The sequence below is a fragment of the Ipomoea triloba genome, chromosome 12 (genome assembly GCF_003576645.1).
Source record: "Ipomoea triloba cultivar NCNSP0323 chromosome 12, ASM357664v1".
Lineage (NCBI taxonomy): Eukaryota > Viridiplantae > Streptophyta > Magnoliopsida > Solanales > Convolvulaceae > Ipomoea > Ipomoea triloba.
The window spans coordinates 26,357,251-26,380,627 of NC_044927.1; the positions used below are offsets into that span (position 1 = coordinate 26,357,251).

Genomic DNA, 23,377 nt, shown 5'->3' on the forward strand with positions numbered 1-23,377 from the left:
GCTTGAAACGTCACCAAACGGCCCCGTAACGTTGGGTTTCATCAGCATACAGTACATCCTCCCAATCCACCTAGCTCGCGGCATTTGCAGCAGCGACGGCGACGGCGGCGGCGCCACCATGAACGCGCTGATTCGGAGGTCCTCCGCTATTGTTGGCTGCAGATTCCACTTCTTCCACACAGCAACGTCCACAGCACCACTCATCAACGACACTGGCCTCTACGGATACCATCACCTGAAAACTGCCAAAGGCTTTCAACGATTCGCCGACGATGCTATCGAGAGGTATGCGAGAAGAAAATGGAAAAGTGATAAAAGCAAAAGAGTTGCATCATTCGAATTCTCACAGCTAGACTGATTGAAGAATTGCCCCGTTCACATTCTATCGTTCTGTTTATTGACAATAATGCATTTGAATATGCTAGGTCTAAAGAGCTGCTGAATCACATCTCTTCAATGCCGGCGGCTTCGGAAATCATTCGAACATTGGATGAAATATCTGATACTGTATGTTTAGGAGTTTAGTGTCGTGATACAGCTTTATGCGAAAAAAAGCACACTGTTTCACTTACATGCTTGCACTTTACTTTAGAATTCTAGGATATGACTGAAGTACTTCCATCTGATAGGTATGTTCAGTGATTGATGCTGCAGAATTATGTAGACATACACATCCAGACAGGTTTATATTGCTTTGAATTTATGTATAATCCTAATTTCTAGGATGATCATTTTTAAAATGCTGCAGAGTGCAAATATTGATTTTTATTTAATTTTTTAGGGAATTTGTTGAGGAGGCAAGCCAGGCATCTTCCAGAGTTAACGACTTTTTACATGTAAGAAAGCTAGTGTCTTTGTTTGTGCTTGAATGTATCTGATTTTTTGCAAATCAAAGCAATAGATGAATATTAAAAGCAACTATTTCAACAGTAGGCTTATTTGAAACTTTACTATAGCTATTACTGGTAAACCATCTTGAACAATAGGAAGAAGAAAATGAAAGTTGATTTTTAGTATGATGAATAAACACCTAGCACTTGAAGAGATGAAGTTAAAAAGAAAGTAAAATTATGTGTTTCCTTGTAGCTTATGGAAATGAATGACATGGATCTCAACACTTGAGTTGCATGTCCTTCATTAATGATTAACCTATTATCTCTGGAAGCTTGTTCTCATGTAATCTTGCTTAAACCTTTTTTTTTTTTTTTGCCTTTACTCTTTAAAATCCTCTATCAAAATAGTGTTCACAACATTTTTTATTCTTGTTGTGCAGTACCTTAATTCAAATCATAGTATATATAAGGCAGTTTTAAAAGCAGAACAAGAAGGCAATTCACTTACCGATGAAGGTAAAAGGGCAGCTCGTTTTCTACGCATGGATTTGGAGAATGGTGGAATTCATCTTTCCCCTGGTGCGCTTCCTATAAAAAAAATGGTCTCTTTTCTTCAAATGCTCTTTCTTTCAATGCCCAAACATACCTGTTTGACCTACAGAAAGACTGGATCGAGTGAATCAGCTCAATATGGAGATTGTTCAGTTGTGTAGACAGTAAGTACAGAATTATCTGTGTGTTGATAATTACCCACTTTGACAGAGCTTTGACTTTCATTACAAATAATATCCAGCCTACAGATTGTGGAGCTTGGTCTTTTCTAATGGCAATTATGTTACTCATCTGTCATTTGGTTTGTTTACACCCATCACACACAATGTACATCATGGCTTATATCTTAGGTCTTTCTGATAGTTTTTTGCCATCCTTATGCACTGCATATGCATTCATCTTTCACTTTTTGAATTTTGCTGCCAGTCTTCCATCTACATGACTGAATACTTACAAGATACTTCTCTATGACTTTATTTTTTAAAATCAGGTTTAGTACAAATGTTGTCACTGACCCAGGTCAAGTGGATATATTTCCAGCTTCAAGAGTTTCTAAAACTTGGCGCCACCTTGTCAAGCCTATCTATCGTTTTCCACGGGGTACCTCCAAGGGATCCATATTGTCTAGAGACAGCGTGAAGGAGAAGGGCTTTAGATTGATAACCTCCCCAAACAGTTTGCAGCATGTCCTTCAATGTGTATCAGATGCCGAGGTAACATTTTGAATTTTGATGCAGTTCTAAATAATTAATTGCTATTTGTCATGTCCTTGTCCTTAAACTTCTCTTTTAACTGAGTGAAGAACAACCTATTTTTATTGTCCATGCCTGGGTTATTAGACATAATCAACCTACTTTTCTTTATACAGCTTCTGTTTCATTGTGCAATAATCAGCCTCTTGTTTTTTCTTTTTTTTTTTTTCCTTTTTTCTTTTTTTGCTTGTTCACAAATTGGAGCAAATGACAGCTTTCTGAACCCTCTTTTTTGGGGCTCTCTTTCATAAGCACATGCCAAGGGGCCAAAATTCTGAACCCAAGTTGACATGTCCCATGCTCTTAAAGGAACACACTCGGTCCATATTAATATATTATGCTTTGGGGTTTGGTTGAGAAAGGAAATGAGAAAGATACCACTAACTGAAGAAGAGAAGGGAAAGATACCACTAACTGAAGAAGAGAAGGGAAAGAATATACAATGACTTGATCGTGTCAGTACCATTAGGAAAGAAATAAATTATATTTGATAAACAGAACAGAATTTGGAAATGGAAGAGTTGCTTTAGGACCTCAGGCTTAGCAACAACTTTATTGGAGGCTGTAAATTTAGTTTTAACTCTCTGTCTGCCACTAATATGAAGCACAATCTGCTCTTTGTTCCTTAAATCTTTATATCTTCTTACCCTTCACCAGCATGTATAACCTTCAATATCCTTTGCACTGAGTACATTGTAACTAGATGGAAGCTAGATTACCATATTTTTTATTATTCCATGATTTCCATCTATTTTGTCAACTTCTGAACTGTGTACAGGTTAGGAAGATGGCATATATCCAGGGAAATTCTGCCCCACGCGCTAATCTTGAGGTTCTTGATAAGCTTATTTCTGCTCGCCACGAAGTTGCTCAGGTTGCATTTCTGAAAGCAAACAGACCTTAGGACCTGTTTATTTGTCATACTGAAATCTAAGATCATATTTGAATTACCATATATTAAATAGTAAATTATTCTAAAAATAAAATAAATAAGAAGAGAGAAGATTTTGATTGCTCCATTCCTTTTTTATTTGCAAAGTATCATTTCATTTTTCCTTTATAAAAAAGAGAATCATTTGATATATTACTTACCAAAAAGAGTATCGTTTTATTTAATTTATATTCTCATAATCCATGATGTGCTTCTATAGTCATTATCTGCAGATTTTCTGTGATCTTGCAATTCACGTGTTCATTATTCCCATCCTCATTTCTCCATCACTTTGAGTGGGATGTTAATTTATTGGGTTCTCATTGTGCATTATGGGGCCTAAATTTTTATTGGTACCAAATTATTTGGCCAACTAGTAAAATATTTACACAAATTTTTGTTGCCATTAATTTGTTGGGCTAGCTTGCAGATTCTGGGGTATAAATCTTATTCTGCATTTTCTCTACATTCAACTATGGCTGCATCACCGGAAGTAGTCTTTTCGTTTTTGCATGAGATGAGCAAATTAGTTAGAGCCAAGGCTGACAAGGTATTTTGTTCAAGCTTTTACAGTATTTCCTGCAATTATTCTTGATGCATGTTTTGCAGAAATTGTACTCAGAGCATGATGCTTTATGTAGGAATTTAAGGCAATTGAGGAGTTTAAGAGAGTGAAAAGTTGTGACCAGGGTGGAGGCTTAGAGCCATGGGATGAGGGATACTTCACGTGGTTGATGAAGTCTTCAGCATACAACTTGAATTCCTTGGTAAGTGGAATGTCTTTGTTTTTGTGAGTTCACAATAAATATATTTTATTTATCTTCTCTACACATTTTGCCAAAATATGAAAATTTGAAAGTTACTTGCAAAGGTTATTCTTATACAGAGTATTTTCCTCTCAATCTTTTAGGCAGTGGCATCATATTTTCCTTTAGCACGATGTATAGAGGGCTTAAAGATTTTGGTTGAGTCACTATTTGGTGTGACATTTAGACAGATACCCCTGGCCCCTGGTGAATCATGGCATCCAGATGTGATAAAAATATTACTACATCATCCTAATGAGGTAATATTCTTTATAGAATACTTGTACTCCTTATGTACTGGAAGTTATATCTCTCATCAAACTGATTTTTGTTTCTAAATTTATTACAAAGGGTTCACTAAAAGCTCTCTGCGCTGCTTTTCACCCAGCATATTTTGGAAGTCAAAACTTTTTGTTTTGTGTTACATTTTCGTGCGGCTGCATAGTTTATATTATCTTGTTTAGATATGTGCACTTTCTCCCCAGGATACAATACTTGTTTTTACTGTTAGTCTTTATCACCCTTTTATGCTTTAACTGATCCATAAGACCATAACATATATATGTCAGGGTGAATTGGGTTACTTATACCTTGATTTGAAATCAAGAAAAGGTAAACATCCCATTTGTGCACATTTTGCTATCAGAGGAGGACGTCGCATTTCTGAGACAGAGTACCAACTTCCTGTATGTAAGACATTTATTCTACCCTTTTTTTTAATTGTTAATATATTTTATTATTAAGACTTCTATACCTATAGCTTTAGTTTTTTTTTTTTTGGGAGGGGGGTCCTATTTACATGCATTTTTATATATGCATGATAACTTGCAGATTGTTGCTCTCATTTGTGATTTCTCTGGTCCAAGTTCAACATCAGTTATGCTTAACCAACTTGAAGTAGAAACACTTTTTCATGAATTCGGGCATGCTCTTCATTCATTGCTCTCAAGAACGGTATTGGATGGACTGCCTCTATATTCTCTAGTGGACACTGCTTAAGCTTCATCATTTTGATGAGTTTTACTTGATGATTGTTTGTCTAGGAATATCAACATTTTTCAGGGACTAGAGCTGTTCTTGATTTTGCTGAAACACCTTCAACACTCTTTGAGTGAGTATAACATACCTTCTTTTCATCCTGATTTGTTAGAGTAGCAAAATCAACGATTGGAGCAAATAGTGTTGGTCCCAAAAGCCACCTTGTTGCTGATTGTTAATTGTGATGTCATTTTACCTTGGTACCTAAAGGCACTTTGCATTGGATTATCGGGTTTTAAGGAGATTTGCTAAGCACTACTCAACTGGTGATGTCATACCAAAAGAATTGGTAGAATCAATGCTTGGAGCGAAAAATATGTTTGCTGCAACAGAATTACAACGACAGGTTTGTTGTTCAGGGCTTGAAATTGTTAAAACCATATTTATAAGCATTTGCCAGAGTTTACTTCTAGCAGGATTTGGAAAGCATTCACCTGCATATCTTCTTTGTCATTTTATCAGATTTTCTACGCGTTAGTTGATCAAACACTTTTTGGAGAGCAGCCGTCCTCAGTCAGAGATTCATTATCAATTGTTGCTGATCTCAAAAGACAACATACAAGTTGGAAACATGTGGAAGGGACACATTGGCACACCCGATTTAATCATCTTACAAACTATGGTGCAGGTACACTACTTGCTGCAATATACAGCCAGTAATAAAGCTGTCTACTTGTTAGCCTAAAGTTATATCTAACCATGGGAATTGATCATGTCTATGAGATATGGGATATAGCCTTAAGTCATGAGATTTATCTGACTAAATTAAATTCTACAGGCTACTATAGCTACTTGTATGCAAAATGCTTTTCAGCAACCATTTGGGAAAAGATATGCCAAGAGGATCCACTATCACCGGCAACAGGTTCAGCTCTAAGGATGAAGTTCCTGCAGCATGGAGGAGCCAAAGACGCTACTAATATATTGAATGACCTTGTAGGAAACGGTATTACAAGGCCTGCTGGTGAAGGCGTAATACCTGATGTCACAAGCCTCTGCAATATGTTGGAGCTAACCAAATGCTAGTACGAAGAGATCCCCCACTTGATCTGCCAAGAGGGGTGGAGAAACCATCAATATGTTGTCACATAGAGGTAACTTTAGCACTGCTTATACTGAAAACAACCTGCATTGTTTTACTAGAATGCAATTTGCACTTTTTATTAATGCCAACTATATGGTATGCCCTTCTCTAGTTTTTTCCTACAACCTGCATTTTTTTAAGCGCTACTGACACTGTTACAATGTAGTATATATTCATAACTACTTTCTCAACCTACTGAAGCACAAAGAGTCTATACCGCCTCACTAGAGTTCTAACACATGACCTCCCATTTGAAAAAGTCACTTTGTGCCACTAGACCACAAGGTCATTGACATTTTTTTATTAGAATGCAATTTGCACTTTTTATTAATGCCAACCATACAGTATGCCATTTTCTCTTATATTTTTCCACTCCCTGACAACCCGAGTGTCATATACTTTGTTCTTTCTTGAATTTTTCAGCCTTACTGATAATGCTGGAATAGGTCACCTTCTAATGATACATTGTCTATACTGCATATAGGAATCCTCTGGTTTTGATAGTAACTTTACATGAAGGGAATTGATACTCGTATACACCCCCATGGATTCACATAAAGTTAAAAGCAGAAAAAGAAAAAAAAATGGAGATGAAAGCAACAGTTTGGGGTTGATTCCTGTTTGGTTGGCAGCATAAACGTTGTGATTTGGCCCTTTCAGGAGAGCCCTTTTCCCAGTAAGCTGTCTTTGATGTCTCTTACTGGCGCAAAGGTGTGGTAAATTGACACTATTGAGCTATATCCTCAGACTACTTAACTCCTTTTGTCATTCTCGGCCTCCCATTCCCCCTTATAGTGCCCATCAATCCCCGTCAATTCCAGAATAATATGCCTCCCCTCTCCCTCTATTGGATGATCATGATCCAGGTCAAATTTAGCTAAAATTTCTAATCCTGTCTCTGTCATCCGAACCGAATCTGATCTGGCTTTAGAATGGGGGGAGCGTGGCCGATCAAGATTGGTGGCACTAACCCATCACCAATTAAAGCTGTTAAGTGCATCATTATATCGGTTTTATTGGCAACGCAATCATTTTTGTCTCTTTATAATCATCATTATGGAAGTCGAATTGCGGTTCAAGTGAAAGAAAAAGGGGTTTATATTTCATAAATTTAATAAGAGGGGTGGAGAGAATATCTCCAAATTGTCTGTTTATAATCATAACAAAAGTCGACCAGCTATTCAAGTGGAATGAAAAATGTTTATATTTCATGATATGAACGAGAGAGGTAGAGAGAATATTTTAAAATGTCAGTTTATAATCGTTATATGTAGAAATCTTTTAGGTAGCTAACAACCATTGATAGAATATTCCCATATTGCTAATGCTATCTACTCTCAAATTTTGACCTCCCGTCTTCTCCTCCTTACATGACAATTTCAAATCAGACAATTAACTTTCTTTTTAATTAATGGTAGGGTCACCCAATTCATGGACACCACTCATTTTAAGCCACATCATGGGTAAGAAAAAAATTTATAGGGAAAATATCATTTTTCTTCCCAAATTGGTTTTAAATAACTAATGACCAACCATTCAAATGGAATGGGAGATTATATTCATGAATTGAACTAGAGAAGTTGGGAGAATATTTTCAATTTTTTTTTGTTTATAATCATTGCGTAAGCATTTTAGATAATTAACTAGCGCCCTTGGTAGAACTAAAAGAATTTAGTCTGCACAAATAATTACATTAGTTCTTATATGACAAATTGTGGACAAGAATTAAAAGAATTCATATATCGCCAGGACAAAAAAAGTTAATAAAGTTATTCCTAAATTAAATTAACAATAATTTAACCTTAAATTAGTAAAATCTCAATACAATTATCAACATAAAAATCATGATGCAAACAAAAAAATATATATAGTTTAGACCCATACATTATTTTAGCAGTCACGGAAAGATGCCTACCTTGCAGGTCAAAGAACAGCCTCCTTTAGGCGCCCCGTGCCTTTAGCTTTTGACTTAGATGACAAATTAGTGTTTGTTATAAGTAATTAAGAATCCAATCAATACACATTATGTCACACTTTATTTTTCCCCATACTTAATTAGGCGAGAGTAGCCTCATTGTCTTTTGTTTTTTATTGTGAAGAAAAATTGCTTTTATCATTTAAAAGTGCACACATACTAAATCTCGTTTTTGTGTAATAGTAATCAAATCACACTTAAAAAAAAATTACATTAAGAAGACTACGTGAGATGAATTCAATCAAAAAAATATTGATAATAATTAAATTTGTGATATTCTGACTGAGAATCATAATTCACTCATTCAACCCCTCTTCCTGAACAAGCAATCTCATTGTTAAGTGATGGGTCATGGGTGGATGGTTTGTTTATTTCATAGGGATAGCTAAAAGTGAACATTCATTTGTCTTCTTGGGTTTGTAGTTATAGCGGTGGTTGCTTAATTTTGTAATGCCATCTCGTCAAATACACGTCTCCTCATCACTATTTGCATTCATTCTTGAAACTATTCTCCTTGGAGAATGATAAAAGGTGTTGCATTCATAGCTTCATACATCACATTTGTATAGTTGTGTGTCACATATGATTGAGATTATCTAAAGACTAAAACAATTGAAATTACAGATTAGTTAATTAATTAAAATTTTTTAATCATTTTAATAATACTTAGTATAATTATGTATATCATACTTAACTGTATTGTGTACCATTAATATTATTTTAATAGTATATTTAGTTACACTTAACTATTGGTATTTTTTTTTACCAATTATCACTATTAAAAAGTCTTTAAAACAACACATCAAAATATAATAAAACATTTAGCACTGATAGTGTGACAAGACTAGAAGTTTAGAGTTATACCAATTCGTCGAGGTGGCTCTAGCACCTTAGACTCGTAACTTTTCTTTTTTTTTTTTCTTTTTTTTTGGTGTGTGTGATTACTACTTAATTTTATGAGTTAATTCGACTATCCTATATCCTCGTAAATGTTCCAACACCTCATTAAACAATATTGATATTTAGGTGCCCGGGCATGAGCAGTTTAATTGGTCACATGTATGAAGTTTGAGAAGAAAAATCATGAATCGAATGAGACCAGTGACAGTGTGGAGCAACTTGTCAAAGTGAGGAAATTCTTGTGCGTAGTAAACAAAGATAAATCTAGTTTATGTGTTCAATTGAATTACAATGATTTATATATTCTTAGATGTTCTGTCGGATTGGAACGTGACAGACCCTTGAAATTTGAGATTCAACCTTTTGAGAAGATAATATTAATGAAAAAAGGTATTGACTTCTTAAATAACATTCCCTATAACTTCAAAAAAAAAAAAAGAAAAAAAAAAGTAACATTCTCTAGAGCACATATACGTATAATTAAATCAAATCATCAATCCACGAGCCACTTTGTAAAAGAGCCATTGCATTTGCATGCACCTCACTTTCATTTTGTTTTTGTATAAAAAAGTAAAAGGAAGAAAATAAAAATAAAAAGTTTGTAAAATTGCATCATACCCTCATTGCACCAAAACCAATACATTGACAAACACTAGGCAACAAAATCCTTGGCCTTTGCCCATTGGGATTTGTAATTTGTAAATGATTACCCAAGCCTAAAAATTGCTAGCATTGGGAACTGCATAATTTCACTTGGGCCCCTAAAACTCTACCTATTATTACTTCTACGTCCTTCTTTATCTCAAATTTACACACATACCCCTCATACAAACAAACTACCATTTTTGTCCAATTTCTTTTAAAAGAGAAAATGACTTTTTAATCATCCCATCATGACATAATAACTCCAACCACTAGTAGTTTTTTCACTATTTTTGAAAAAAAAAACATAACTTATGTGAATTAGAAAGAAGGGCATGGGTCTTTCTGTAAAAAGAAATTTTTGTGAGGCCCGTCAAGAGAGAGAAAAGGTAAAGGAAAAGCGTCAACGCCTACGTGTTAAACAGATTATAAGTTATACGGGTTGGATTGGAAATTCTCCAATCCTGACAGCTTAAAATGCAGGTTAAATTCATTTTGACAGATCTATTTGAAACTCAATCTGACAATTTATTTTTTTTAATACTATTGCCTCTGTTACAATGTAATATGTGACTCAATCCGACAAGTTTTACCATCCAAATATTTTTACCGAATTGAATAACCATTTTGCCATATACCATACAAAATTACCATTATAGCCTCAAATTTGAATACCATATTTCAGAGCATCAAATACTCCGTACAAAATAACAGCGTGAAAAATGGATAAAACCACAACATTTTACAACTGTACAAAATGGGTATATACAGTAATTATTACAGCGTTCAACTTAAAACAAAGCTTAACCAACTTAACTAATTATCCATTACCAGACCATAACGGATTGAAGAAAGGAAATCGAAATCGAACGCCCAAATTACCAAAAAGCCCCAAATATACGCCGAAATTAATCCAGCGCATTGGGGCCAGTACAGTAATTCAAAATGGGGTTCCAAACCCACTGCACCAAGAACCTCCGCCTCACCCCATTCATGTTATACGTGGCACCATCTGCGCCGTTCAACATCTGGCCGGTGTACGATCCCCCTCCGCCGGTGCCGTAAATCCCCTCGCAGAGATCGGCGATTTCGACGGGGAAGCTCGGGTCCCCGCCGGCGTACCACGCGTTCACGAGCGGGTTCGTTGACAGCTCAGCAATCTCGTGAGCGATCACGCTTATCATCCCGTCCACTCCGGGGTTTCCGTTGGGGGATTTTAGGGGTTTCAGACCCGGAATGTAGTCGGGTACGGCGAACGGGTACGCGCAGATTCCGGGGCATAATTTGGCCGAGTTTCCGACCCACGCGTACGGGAGCGTGTACCCCACGATCGACGGGAAGGTGAAGTAATGGAAGCCGCAGACGTTGTTGCAGAAATCCTGGACGTACACGTCATCGGAGGTGAGCAATAGGTAAACGCCGCTCTTAGGGTTTGTAGGTAACGGACGGGACGGCGCCGTGACGGCGGATTTAATCACGGACTGGACCGTTAACCGGGTGAGGGACTTGCCGTGGGAGTAAAACCGGTCGTTTTTCTCGGCGCCGAGGATCACATTCCGGGAAATATTGGCGCCGGTCTGGTCGGTGTAGAGCCGGACCGTTTTCCACCACCCGGCAACTGACGGGCGCTTAACTGAACCCGCGGAAATAGCGGAAATGAAGGCCCGGATAATCCGCTTCTGAGATTTGTCCCAACGGCCGTACCAAATGGGATAAACGGTTATATTCGCGGTAAGAACGGGGCCCATGTGGTATCTCAGGTGAACAAACTCCGACGAGCCCTCGTATTTTTTCGACCCGCCGAAGATCAAATCCGTCGAGTTGGGTTTCTGGGCGGCGGGCCACGGCCGCCACCCGTCAACCCCGGCGGAGAAAATGAACATTCCGACGAGAACGACGAACACGAAACCCCGACGCATTTTAGAGCAGAAACTAAAACGTTAAAACTTAGAAAGAGAAAGAAGGAAAAAGGAGAAGGAGAGGACAAAGGTTTGAATGGGGAGAGTGGATTCTTAAAAGTGGTGGAGCTTAGCTAAGGGGGAGGCGGGTGGGGCCTACCGAGATGATGATGGCGACGGCGGGAGAAGTCGCCGTCGCCGGATCACCTGTAAACAGTGAGGCGATGAGCGAGCGAGCGCGGGAAAACGGGGAGGGGGGCAAGTGGGGAGGGGGGGAATTCGTGTAGGGTTTTGGAGCAGTAGTGCAGTACGAGAACAAATAAGCACGGCTTCTTCATTAAGGACGTGTTTGGTTTGGTTTCACTTGGGATTCGAAGCTGCGCTAAACTAAACCACTTCGCTGCGCCATCTGCCATCACCTATTTCACTACGTACTATATACCATCTCCCTTTTTACCATTTTCACAACATTCGAGGTTGGACTTTCATGTGTTATGTTACTTGCTTGCATTGACACCACATATACTCCCTCTGTCTCATTTTACCTGTCTTATTTACTATTCATTAGTTAAACCAACTCTTCCTTCTTTGCTTATTTTCCTTAGTAATTTTTTATTATTTTTAAATTTAAGTTTTTGTATTTAATAGTACTTTTAATGTAGTTTATAAATATATAAATTTTATATATTAATGCTAAACTTAATAATATGAAAAATTGGATTAAAAATTACTCCAGTCAAGCCTCGTTAAACGAACCAGACAACCCTTTTGGGACGGAGGTAGTACTATTTTGTAATTGTCTTTGTTTGCTAGCCCATTTTGATTCCTATGACTGTTATTCGACAAATTATACCTTGTATTGTAGACCCTACCAGTTAATAGCAGTTTCTGTACCTGTAAGATTGTAATTATCAGATTATGTGTCAGTAATTATCAATTTATTTGTTTATATGTACAAATATGTACAGAATGTGTTAACTGAAGGTACATAATTTTTGTATCGTGGTTCACATTCTGGTCTATGGTATAACAATTGCTATTATTCTTAAATAGCGATGAGTTTGACCTAGGGGTACTAATAAGAATTAAAAATTGAAGTCATGAAATTTTGATATGATAATCATACTATACTTATTCGATGAATGTTTTTCGGAGTGTTTTATGAGCTAGTTGTATTTAACAAAAGTATACATTTTTTTCTTCTTTTTTTTTTTTAATATTTCATAAAACATGCAATACTATAAAGTAAGTCATCATAAAAGCTAGGGTGCCATGAGGGCAAAATAATAGGTTTTCTAAGGAGTGTCTTCTTGATTAATTTAACACTAAGTGGGTAATTAACATCTAAATAACCACCAATTAAGGAGTAAATCATTGTGTAGAAGTTATCATACATGTGTATCTAATAATTATGCCAAAGTGATAGAGTTAGTAGTATTCAAAAAAAAAAAATTATGCCAAAGTGATGCTGCATTCTTCTTTTGAATTTACCTTTTAAATATTAATATTTGACTGAGTGAAACTTCTTTTTTTTTTTTTTTGATATTTACTATGAAAAGAAATGAACACAAAATTATATGAAACATGTTCATGTCACACTAATGATTTATGTATAAATGATGGGTAGTGTTTCGAAACGGGTTGTTAAGTGCGTGAAGTTTATTAGAATTCTTAGCATGTATTTGAATCGATGAATTTATGCTTATTATTTATGCTGTCCTATTTACTATTCATTGGTCAAACCGGCTATTTCTTCGTTACTTATTTTCTTTAGTAATTTTTTATTATTTTTAAATTTAATTTTGTGTGTTTAATAGTACTTTTAATGTAGTTTAATATATATATATATATTTTATATATTAATTAATGCTAAACTTAATATTATTAAAAATTAAATTAAAAATAACTTTCAGTCAAACATCGTTAAACGAATCAGACAATCATTTTAGAACGAATGTAGTACCGAGTATTATATAAAAAAGTTGCGAGGTAAAATGGGGACTGATTGTGAGTGGCACATATTGTGGTGGGTGGAGCTGATCGCAGGCGATACAAACCCGCACCGAAAGAGGACAAAAAGAAAGATAGGCACTTGAGGTTCGAAGCGTTAAATCACGGAGTGAATGGCGCGGACCCTTCATCATGTTTTCAGCAGGGAGATGGACACAAAAAGAGGAGACATCAGCTGAGCTGTCAGCCACCCTGGGCCCACTCCCAGAATTTCACACAATTGTTTTACCAAGATGACCAAGCTTCAAATTCTGAAATACTTTTATTACTTCAAATTTTACTCTTCATGTAGCAAATTCGGATAAGCTACATTTTCCACATGAATCACAATACAAGTGTTTACTTATTTCCTTTTTAAATTTTTCCTACATTAATTTATCTCATAATGCGGTTTTTATTCATTGGTTGTCAATAAATTGATAACCCACCACTAATTAAAAATAGTATTTAGTTACCAATTAGATGTTGTCATGTCATGAAGGAGAAATATGAGATGTATCTAGCATTACTCGTATAAATAAAAACGTAGCATAAAAAGTACACTTATATAAATCTCCGAAAGATATATTCAAATGAATAGAACATAATTTTCATATCTAAAAAATAAATGGATAATAACAATAAATTTCTTTCATCATTATAAACGAATAAATATTAATAATTCAGTTTGTAATATGAATTATGATTTATGATCCAAGATATAATTTGTGAAATTCACAAAGAGGGGAGAATCTAGTTGGGTTTTGGCATTGGGCCCAATTGGCAGCAGATTAGGTCTCTTTTTGGCGATATTTGACAAGGACTTGTGTCATACTGTCCACAGCTCACAGGTTTCTCTCTACGCACACACGGGACGGGACACCAATCATAGCCCCACCCCACGCCTAAGTCCTATGTACAACCACCAAATCTAAGTACCCTTTTTTTCATTCTTTCCTACCTCCCCATATTAATACTACTTAATAAATGAGTTAATTTTTGTTCTACTTCTAGTTATTCTTTTTCATAATATTTCCTTTTTATCCTAGTATCATTGTAGCAGGATTATTTTTGATACTTTATCAACAAAGTTGTTAAAATATTGTTAAATACAATAAGATTTCGGTCATGTTTATACAAAGTAAGTTGACCTGTTATACTTTTATTTTTATTTAAAAAAAATCATAATTGAAGACCTAAATGTCATTGTATTTTTGTCAATGCGTTTCAACTGAGTCAAACATTATATCATATTTTAAATTTATTTATTTGATTGTAGATTATTTCTTTGCACTTTGTTCACATTCAACTACTAAAGTTACATCTTCTCGGTCGAATCCGTGGCACATGATCTTCTTGGTATGATGATCTTTATCGTGTGTTTCTTAACTATTACACAAAAAAAGAAAATTATTTAATGCACAATTTCGAATAATTATTGCCAACTTCTCTCACCCTTAAACCAACGCCCCCTCCCCCCCCCAAAAAAAAAAAAAAAAAAAATTCAATTACATCCTCAAGGTACAAATACACTTTCGGTGTTGATTGCCTGAGATGGCTCCACGGAAATAATGGGCCTACGCCGGTAAAAGCTTTGGCCCAACACCCTTTTTTTTTTTAATTGTTCAATGCGTTCTATTTGATTGCCCAGGGCTACACTAAAATATGTTCATTTATTTTAAAACTTTGGTCTTTAGTTTTCAAACAGTCTTCATCTTTTTATTCACACATGTAGTCTTTGGTTAAACATAAGAGACAAATAAATCTTCAAACTGCCCCAAAAGAGGTCACCAAGTAGGTGAAACATCATTCTTATATCAGAAAAATTACGATTTCAATTTTGATAACACTCTATTGATTTAGTCGATATGCATAATTTTTTAGTGTAATTTATCTTTCTTATGTGATTTGTGAGTTGTTATTCAATAACTTTCTCAATGCACACTTTTAAATAGTAAATGCGAATTTTACTCTTCACAACAAAACAAATATCTTCCAATAATACTAAATTGTGCAATTAAACATATGTACATAAAAAAAAAAACTTAAATTACAACCTTAAATACATAGTTACACCAGGGTGGACCGCTATAATTTACATAGTGAATGTTCACAATTCAAATTGTGAACATTCAGTATGTAAATTGTGAACATTTAGTGTATAAATTATGAATATTCAATATGTAAATTGTATATTTTGAACTCAGAATCCACCTTGCAAGGTGGACTTAGGTCCACGAAATAATTTGCCGGGTTTATACATAAACAGGAAAAACTGAAAAAGGGTTGGTAATATCAAACATTCAAACTGCTACATTAGGCCCAAGAAAGTAGCAGGCTGAATAAATATCAGGCTCATAATTTTGGGCCTGAATAGGGGTTTTATACATAAACCGGAAAACGTTAGGCACGAAAGCTAGGGTTTGTCTCTGCGTATCCAGTGGGAACTGAAGTTTGCAGAGCTCCGCCACCTCCGCCACCATGGGTCGCATGCACAGTCGCGGGTACGTCAGTGATTCCAAATTCCTCAGCTTTCATTATTCAATTGTATAGTCAGATCGTGATTCTAAGTATCGGTTGCTTTACTTGTTGGATTTCAGTAAGGGTATTTCATCTTCAGCTCTTCCATACAAGCGAACCCCTCCCAGCTGGCTCAAGATCTCTTCCGGAGATGTGAGACATCAATTTGATTAGTTTTTGTTGTTCGGTTTGCATTTTATGATTTCCGATTTGCCTAGCGTTGATACGGGACTTTGTCTGATATGCTTGAGTGCTTTTTGGAATCTATGATTGGTTTAGTGTATTCATAGTGTAATTTTGATCATATAAGGTCGAAGATAACATCTGTAAGTTCGCCAAGAGGGGTATGACTCCTTCTCAGATTGGTGTTATTCTCCGGGATTCGCACGGAATTGCTCAGGTGAAGAGTGTCACTGGAAGCAAGATTCTCCGTATCCTCAAAGCTCATGGTATTGTTTGCCTTTCAGAGTTCTTAGCTTTGCTAATTTCTAACTGTACTTAGCTCTGGTTTAGTGTTGAATGTGGCTTGATTAAAGTTGTAAATCAAACCAAGCTCCACCACTGTTTTGAGTTTTGTTATTATATGAGCCAGCCAAGCATAATCCATTTGGTGTTAAATTAAGAAAAGCTCAATCTCCTAAGAGATTAATAGCCCAAGTTTTAATGTTTAAATGCCAGTTCTAGACCTCTAGTTCAACTTTGTTAATTAATCAAGCCACCCTCGACACGCTTGGGCTTCCATGAGTATGGTCATTTACTACGCTCCTAGATTTGATATTCGTTTGGGTGTATAGGGCTTGCTCCTGAGATTCCAGAGGATCTGTACCACCTTATTAAGAAGGCTGTTGCCATCAGGAAGCACTTGGAGAGGAACAGAAAAGACAAGGACTCCAAGTTCCGCTTGATTCTTGTGGAGAGTAGGATTCATCGTCTTGCTCGCTACTACAAGAAGACCAAGAAGCTCCCTCCTGTCTGGAAATAGTAAGTGTTGCTCCACTTTTCTCGTGTTCTTTTGTTTCATTTGAGCTAGCTGAACTTTATCATACGATATGACTTCGTTTTCTTCAAACAATATATATATATATATATATATATATATATATATATATATAATGTATGTTATAATTTCTAAGCTTCAACATATCTGGATTAGATTATTTTTGCATCTCTTGTCCCTCAATAGTTATGTTTTACCAAATCATATGGTTTATTGTGCTGAACTGCTTAATTATTCCAAGTCTCTAAAGTATTACTCTACCATATATTCTATTTCCCACATGATGCTTTCTTCATGATTATTTCAGTTTTGTTGTAAATGATTCTCAAACCTTCACTGTAAAATGGTTGTGAATTCTTCAATCTGATTAAAAATGATCTCAAGATTTTTTTATTTTTATTTTTTAAAATCCTTCCTATTGCACTGTTCCATAATGTAATGAAGCTCACTTGATGCAATATGGTTAATCAAAGGAACTTGCTAGTCAACTGCAAATTTTGGACACCATTACCATATTTTCAATATCAAATGTTTCTGTTGTCAATTGAGATGGTACTAGACATGAAGTCTTGTTCTTAATTAAAGGCGTCTTAAGTTGCTAGTTGATCCCTTGTCTCAATGACTATTGCTTAGCCGTTGAGATCTTCTAACCTGCCATTTACTGATTACTTTTTTATATTTTACCTGCAGCGAGTCCACCACTGCCAGCACTCTTGTGGCTTAGGCTAGGCTAGAGTGGAGTAGTTTCGAATTATGGAGAGCGTAATAGAAGTGTTCTTTATGGAGAAATGTTTGTTAAACCAAATTTTGTTATTTGATACAATTATGTTGTTGGACAATTCATAATAGCTGTTTGGGAATGTTGTTTTTCTCAATGTTCTGCACTACATATTTCCCATTACTCATATATGGTGTTTGATTGGTTTGTTAGAAAGATGCATGCTCAAATTCACCAAAATTGGTAGTGTTGAGGCTGTGTCAAAGGCCATATTTATCTTCTAAATTTCTAATTGACTTTACTAGTATACCTTAGTAATCAATGAAGATTTAATCATTGTAATATACTCTGGCATAGAAGTTTCATGAAACCATTTAGCAATTTACTTGGTACCTTTGATTTACGGTAAAGCTTGTAATCAATATCTGAATGTGTGCTTTGATAATGTCTTACGACTTTAATTGGCAAAAAACATAGAAGTAAACCAATTTATTACTATAATTTTTTGACAAATCCAACTACTAGCATGGCGAGTATTGATTCATGGAATGGAGAAATTCAAATAATGTAAAATTATTAGTTAATCTATTAACATTACATAGAGTAACTAATTTAATTTATAGGTAAAAGCACAAAGCTTGCAGCAATGGAATGTGATGGTTGGGACCCTTTTTGAAAGGATTTGAATGGCTTTGGAACAAGAATATATGAAAATCTAGATACACATTGAGAGATTAAGATTCGTCACGTCTACCAAAAATAAAATAGATTTGGTAATAGCACATAGTTAAAAATGCGGTATAGCACATAGTTGAAAATACGGTAATTGACGATCATATGAACGTCTCTGGGTCATGAAGAACAATCGTTGAGAATCATCAAGTAATTTAAGCATTTGGTTATCCATTAACCAACTAATTATTTCAGTTAATTTGCAAATAAAAAGTTGGTTCTGTAAAATCATGATTCATGATCCAGTGAGGGGCCAATGTACAATTATGGTAATTTATGAGCCTGAATTGTAATTAGAGCGGGGCATAACTGAAACAACCACAAATAAATACTTTTTGGCGCCCGAGCGAAGAAAAACCCTAGGCACGGTCATACAGCTCAAGAGCATAACTAGCTGAGCAATTGGAACTTCTAAATTGACCGGAAATTGGAAAATGGCCGGATTAACAGTTGTTACCGATAGAACCCCCGCCGGGCAACCGGTCCTCAACGCCGGTAACGGCGAGGAGCTCGTGCACGTTCTTTCCGGCGTCTCCCTTGTGCTCGGCAACCGCCTTCCTCTTTCCCCCGGCACTCTGTACATCACTACCAGGTAGTCCGTTCTCCTACACTCTCTTTATAGGATTTATATTTTGCTGTTTGAGTTTGATTGAACTTGGTTTGAGAAAATTTGAAGGAAAGTGGTGTGGTTGAGCAACACAGACACAGAAAGAGGATATGCAGTCGATTTCTTGAATATTTCACTCCATGCCGTGTCTAGGGATCCGGAATCTTACCCGTCTCCTTGTATATATGCTCAGGTAAAGATATCTTTCATAGTATTTTGATTTGAACTTCTTGTCCTTTGAAGTTTTGGACTTAGTAATTCTGTATTAGCTTCAGAATTATTGTATAGCATTGAAGTTAAGTGATTCTATTTGATGAATTTTTCATTGCCTTTATTTGTGCTAGAAATGCATCTAACTTGCCATGGAATATATTTTTTCATGAGAAATGTTCACCCACTGTGGACAATTTGTCTAAGTATTTCTCTTACATATTCTCATTATGTACTTAGTTAATAGCTGACATATGCGGCTCATGATTTGCATAAAATCATATCGTGGATATTGGAGGGTGACAAGCAGCTTAAATACTACTCCGTATGTGTTTTGGTTATTGTCTTGTCACTATTATTATGAGAGTTCATGATCAGCTTGCTAGTTGTGTTATTTTGACTCTTTTTGACTTTTCAGGCTTTAATTAATCAACTATTTATGCATTTTCTTGTCCTTGTCATTTTTTTTCCCAAAAATAAGTGCAAGTGCCTGATTTATTGTACCTTCATAGTAAAAACACATGTTATTTGCTTTACTTTTGAAGATTGATATTGGGGATGAGGATGATGATGATTCAGAGGGCTCTGATACTGAGGGTAATGAGACATTAGACTTATCACGGATCACTGAGATGAGGGTTGTTCCATCAGATCCTAATCAAGGTGATACGGATTTGTGTTCTTTATATGTGTGCTTTGTGTCCTTTTGATTTGCATCATTATAATTATATATTGTTGCCATGATTTTTAAGTGACCAAGGCTAACATTCATTTCCTTTTATTTGACACAAAGCAGTGGATGCATTGTTTCAGATGTTTTGTGAATGTGCTGAGCTAAACCCTGAACCAATTGAAGGTAATTATCATTCATTTTAACAGATATATTTCTATTCTTTTACCTGTTCTTTACTGTCTGCATCACTTCCCAAATGAACTCATGCCTTATCTGTGCTTATTGTAGAGGAGGAAGAAGAGCATAATTGGATTTTCAGTGCTGATCAGTTAGAAAATGAACCACCAGGTATGAACTTGAATGGCTTCCCTTTGTTGTTCTGGATATCTTTTGCTTTGTATCACTAACTTTACATCCTTTTAAACTGCAGAGGAAGGGGAGGTAACTGAATGGGTGGTTACGCAGAATGGCTCACATCCAATTGGTTGTTCTAATGAGGACCCTGACTTAGCTCATACAGTTCTTCAGGTATGCTTGCTGGCTTCAGGTTTATTTGATTCCTGTATTTCATAATATAGAGTTGAATTTTGGAATTATGTTATTATATCTTCTTGAAAATAGTATCATATTTGTTCTTGTATACAAGTCTAATGTACCCGAGTAGCTGCTTTTCATTTAATATTGGTGTGAAGTTTTATGTAATTCTCTTTGGTTTAAGTGTAAATGTTCTGTGATTTTCTTCCCCATTAATTTTATTATTCAAAATGCTGAGTCATGGCTATGCCATTTTTTAAAATTGCAGCTTCAAATTAATGATCAACGGTTTGAGGATGCAGAAGAGATGGATAGCGATGATCACAACGGGCAACACTGAGCTGTTACAGACCCAAACATTTGCATTCTGTAGTACCTGTCCTGTTATACGCTTCTGCTTTGGGTGGTCTTGATATGGTCTATTTAGGCGTGGGACTTTTGTGTATATTTGAGTTAGGAACCATGTAGGTTTTCGCAGGTCATGTTTGACAGAATTGTCCTTAAACTTTTATCCTTGTTTGTTACACATGCACGCAAGAATCTTGTGCTATGATGGCATCCCTATTGAATTGAATTTCTGCACTCTAATTGTTTCTGGTATTAAGGCAGTTTGAACATGAAGCAGTTTGTTTGGACCTTTATCATCAACCAAGGTCTACCTTGTGTAAGGTTGGCCCTGGTTTACAACGGCATTGCTTTATTATGTTATTAAAATCGTCAATCAATTATATCATGTTTAATAGCATTGAGAGTTTGCATTTAAGTTCAATGTTTAATAACATTGATAGTTTGGTTTTGGGTTGAAATTTGAGTCTTGTAACTAGTTGATTTACTTCCCTATGAGCTTGAGATGAATTCATGAAAGACATAATATGTGACATCATAAAACTTAATTTTATCAAGAATAACATTTATTTTGTTCCATGTTCATATATTTATTATATATGTTCATAAACCTAGATTTTAACATACATAAATACAAAATTACATGTACTTCATATCTATTTTAACATTACATTCATGTGTAACATGGCTATTCTGTGTGGCGAATAGTGTTACTTTGAAACGTCATTTTATAACAAGGTTTACAATATATCTACTTTGAACGTCATTTTATAATAAGGTCCACAACATAATCATTTAAGACAAAGATCCAAATAGGCAAAAAGGGCAAATTATAATATGGACCATGATAAATATTTATTTTTAGCATAATAAATGTTCATTATTAATGTACTGAAAGTTTATTTTTAAATAGAATACTGAATAATGAACCTTCAAAAATTAAATAATCAATACATTAAAAATAAATATTTAATATATTAAAAATAATAATATGTCAGCAGTTTATTTTGTAAGGAGAACTATGATCTATGGTATAATGATTGGGCAAAATGTACAAATAGTTATGGGCTTATTGTTATGTATTTTGACAAATGAGCCCCGGCCCACATTTAGTTAACCCTAGCGCCACATATATACGTATGATATGAAAATTATGCAACCATCGCAGCCCTAGCTCTGAAGTTCATCTCTGCATCAGCCGGAGTACTCCACTTCTCGCCGGTAAATCTCTCACCCTATTCGTTTGTGTCGATATTTATTATTGGGTTATAGAGTGATTGAGTTATGATATATATCTGTTCTATAGCAGAAAGCAAATCCAAGTAATGGCATACCAAGCGGTGAAGTCGACAAAGCCCGGGCTAGAGGAGCCACAGGAACAGGTGCACAAGATCAGAATCACTCTGTCCTCGAAAAACGTCAAAAATCTCGAGAAAGGTATGTATTTTATACTCAAAGTCATAAATGCAAACGCAAAGCAAATATGTTCGACTCTAATTGCTTTCTTTTGTGAGCTTAGTGCTTTGATCTTTTAATTGTGCTAGTTATGCCTGATTGACATACTTCCATTTTGCAATAATTGTTATCGGCTTAATATTTGTAGTATTCTTCACTATATTCAGCCTTGTGTTGAATTTTAAATCTGGAATTTTGATCTGTTTTGCATTTTGAGCTGTTTTTTTATCTCTATCCAATTGCATTATGTTGGAACATTATAGTTTTGTATTTTGTTTGGTTATAGGGGATAAAAAGGTTTAAACTTTAAAGCTTGAATGTTATACCATAATCTAATAATGTAAACCAATAATTAGCTCAGTTCACTGGATACTGTGAAAGGCAAGCAAGCGGGATTATTATTTTCTTTGATGGCATAGGTAGAGAACTAGCTGCTTGTACTCTTCATAACTCTGGTTTCTGCAGACTGTGTGCATGTTTCAAATCTTATTCTGAATGATTTTCCTATGTTATCGCATTTTACAGTTTGTGCTGATTTGGTACGTGGTGCCAAGGATAAAAGACTCCGGGTTAAGGGACCAGTGAGGATGCCTACCAAGGTTCTTCACATCACCACTAGAAAGTCTCCCTGTGGAGAAGGTATTATTCTTTGCATTTTGTATAGTCATACATAGTAGCATAGACTTAAGTATATGCTGATATATCTCTATTAGTTTGGAGCCTTATAGTGCCATACTCTATTATTCTAATGGAATATAACTTTGCTGTTATTATTTTGATCGCCAGGTACCAACACATGGGACAGGTTTGAGCTCCGTGTTCACAAGCGAGTGATTGACCTATTCAGTTCCCCAGAAGTTGTAAAGCAGATCACGTCTATCACCATTGAACCTGGGGTAGAGGTCGAGGTTACAATTGCTGATTCTTAAAACTTCAGCAAGCTTAGTTTTAATTTTGGTTTGTGCTTCCAGTGATGGCTGTTTGGGAGTTTTTCTTTCCAGCCTCCAAACTGTGCCCTTAAACATTGTAGACTGTGTACTCTATTATGAGTTTTGGTATTATATTTTCAAAGTTAAGAAAGACATGATGTGACAACGAGAATTTTGCGAATTCATGTGGTGTAATTTTCCCGCATTCAATTAAAGTGTCTGGTATTATGGTGGTATCCTGTTTACATCTGAATGTC

General features: G+C 35.6%; 5 protein-coding genes across 8 annotated transcripts; 4 read left to right on the forward strand and 1 right to left on the reverse strand.

The window, feature by feature from the left end:
- Positions 1 to 9,155, forward strand: LOC116000478 (mitochondrial intermediate peptidase, mitochondrial). Of its 3 annotated transcripts, none has more exons than XR_004094113.1 (18): positions 1 to 285; positions 426 to 507; positions 630 to 682; positions 782 to 836; positions 1,274 to 1,412; positions 1,495 to 1,549; positions 1,876 to 2,098; positions 2,916 to 3,011; positions 3,499 to 3,618; positions 3,710 to 3,835; positions 3,979 to 4,134; positions 4,444 to 4,560; positions 4,706 to 4,828; positions 4,918 to 4,985; positions 5,123 to 5,258; positions 5,375 to 5,540; positions 5,691 to 6,006; positions 8,998 to 9,155. XR_004094113.1 is itself a non-coding variant. In XM_031240567.1 (17 exons), exons 1-17 carry the CDS (start codon positions 119 to 121, stop codon positions 5,936 to 5,938), a joined length of 2,130 nt encoding a protein of 709 aa, XP_031096427.1. In that variant the 5' UTR covers positions 1 to 118; the 3' UTR covers positions 5,939 to 6,196. The 3 variants fall into 3 exon arrangements, 1 of the variants encoding a protein (XP_031096427.1); XR_004094112.1 differs by lacking the exon at positions 8,998 to 9,155 and adding an exon at positions 6,481 to 7,131; XM_031240567.1 differs by lacking the exon at positions 8,998 to 9,155 and having other exon boundaries at positions 5,691 to 6,196.
- Positions 9,156 to 10,138: 983 nt separating this feature from the next.
- Positions 10,139 to 11,695, reverse strand: LOC115998194 (protein EXORDIUM-like 3). Its single transcript, XM_031237688.1, has one exon. The coding sequence runs from the start codon at positions 11,430 to 11,432 to the stop codon at positions 10,422 to 10,424; it is 1,011 nt and encodes a 336-aa protein (XP_031093548.1). The 5' UTR covers positions 11,433 to 11,695; the 3' UTR covers positions 10,139 to 10,421.
- Positions 11,696 to 15,781: 4,086 nt separating this feature from the next.
- LOC115998390 (40S ribosomal protein S13-like) lies at positions 15,782 to 17,851 on the forward strand. The gene is made up of 5 exons (XM_031237961.1): positions 15,782 to 15,904; positions 16,001 to 16,073; positions 16,231 to 16,369; positions 16,715 to 16,901; positions 17,608 to 17,851. Exons 1-5 carry the CDS (start codon positions 15,882 to 15,884, stop codon positions 17,639 to 17,641), a joined length of 456 nt encoding a protein of 151 aa, XP_031093821.1. The 5' UTR covers positions 15,782 to 15,881; the 3' UTR covers positions 17,642 to 17,851.
- An 866-nt stretch (positions 17,852 to 18,717) lies between these two features.
- On the forward strand, positions 18,718 to 21,029 carry LOC115998409 (chloride conductance regulatory protein ICln). The gene is made up of 7 exons (XM_031237983.1): positions 18,718 to 18,959; positions 19,044 to 19,167; positions 19,730 to 19,847; positions 19,981 to 20,040; positions 20,146 to 20,205; positions 20,288 to 20,385; positions 20,660 to 21,029. The coding sequence occupies exons 1-7, from the start codon at positions 18,802 to 18,804 to the stop codon at positions 20,729 to 20,731; spliced, it is 690 nt and encodes a 229-aa protein (XP_031093843.1). The 5' UTR covers positions 18,718 to 18,801; the 3' UTR covers positions 20,732 to 21,029.
- An 825-nt stretch (positions 21,030 to 21,854) lies between these two features.
- LOC115998356 (40S ribosomal protein S20-2-like) lies at positions 21,855 to 23,365 on the forward strand. Of its 2 annotated transcripts, none has more exons than XM_031237911.1 (4): positions 21,855 to 21,957; positions 22,046 to 22,173; positions 22,717 to 22,830; positions 22,978 to 23,365. In XM_031237911.1, exons 2-4 carry the CDS (start codon positions 22,062 to 22,064, stop codon positions 23,118 to 23,120), a joined length of 369 nt encoding a protein of 122 aa, XP_031093771.1. In that variant the 5' UTR covers positions 21,855 to 21,957; positions 22,046 to 22,061; the 3' UTR covers positions 23,121 to 23,365. The 2 variants fall into 2 exon arrangements, with proteins under 2 accessions (XP_031093771.1, XP_031093770.1); XM_031237910.1 differs by having other exon boundaries at positions 21,859 to 21,957; positions 22,043 to 22,173.
- The last annotated feature ends 12 nt before the right edge of the window (positions 23,366 to 23,377 follow it).

Bases quoted from the DNA above. Each gene is read 5' to 3' on its own strand.
- LOC115998409 (XM_031237983.1), top strand. From the start codon at position 18,802: ATGGCCGGATTAACAGTTGTTACCGATAGAACCCCCGCCGGGCAACCG. The intron at 18,960-19,043 runs GTAGTCCGTTCT...GAAAATTTGAAG, and splicing joins ACTCTGTACATCACTACCAG to GAAAGTGGTGTGGTTGAGCA. The intron at 20,386-20,659 runs GTATGCTTGCTG...TTAAAATTGCAG, and splicing joins TAGCTCATACAGTTCTTCAG to CTTCAAATTAATGATCAACG.
- LOC115998356 (XM_031237911.1), top strand. From the start codon at position 22,062: ATGGCATACCAAGCGGTGAAGTCGACAAAGCCCGGGCTAGAGGAGCCA. The intron at 22,174-22,716 runs GTATGTATTTTA...CGCATTTTACAG, and splicing joins CGTCAAAAATCTCGAGAAAG to TTTGTGCTGATTTGGTACGT. The intron at 22,831-22,977 runs GTATTATTCTTT...TTTGATCGCCAG, and splicing joins AAAGTCTCCCTGTGGAGAAG to GTACCAACACATGGGACAGG.
- LOC115998194 (XM_031237688.1), bottom strand. From the start codon at position 11,432: ATGCGTCGGGGTTTCGTGTTCGTCGTTCTCGTCGGAATGTTCATTTTC.
- LOC116000478 (XM_031240567.1), top strand. From the start codon at position 119: ATGAACGCGCTGATTCGGAGGTCCTCCGCTATTGTTGGCTGCAGATTC. The intron at 4,829-4,917 runs GTATTGGATGGA...TTGTTTGTCTAG, and splicing joins ATTCATTGCTCTCAAGAACG to GAATATCAACATTTTTCAGG. The intron at 4,986-5,122 runs GTGAGTATAACA...TGGTACCTAAAG, and splicing joins ACACCTTCAACACTCTTTGA to GCACTTTGCATTGGATTATC.
- LOC115998390 (XM_031237961.1), top strand. From the start codon at position 15,882: ATGGGTCGCATGCACAGTCGCGG. The intron at 16,074-16,230 runs GTGAGACATCAA...TGATCATATAAG, and splicing joins TCAAGATCTCTTCCGGAGAT to GTCGAAGATAACATCTGTAA. The intron at 16,902-17,607 runs GTAAGTGTTGCT...TTTTACCTGCAG, and splicing joins CTCCCTCCTGTCTGGAAATA to CGAGTCCACCACTGCCAGCA.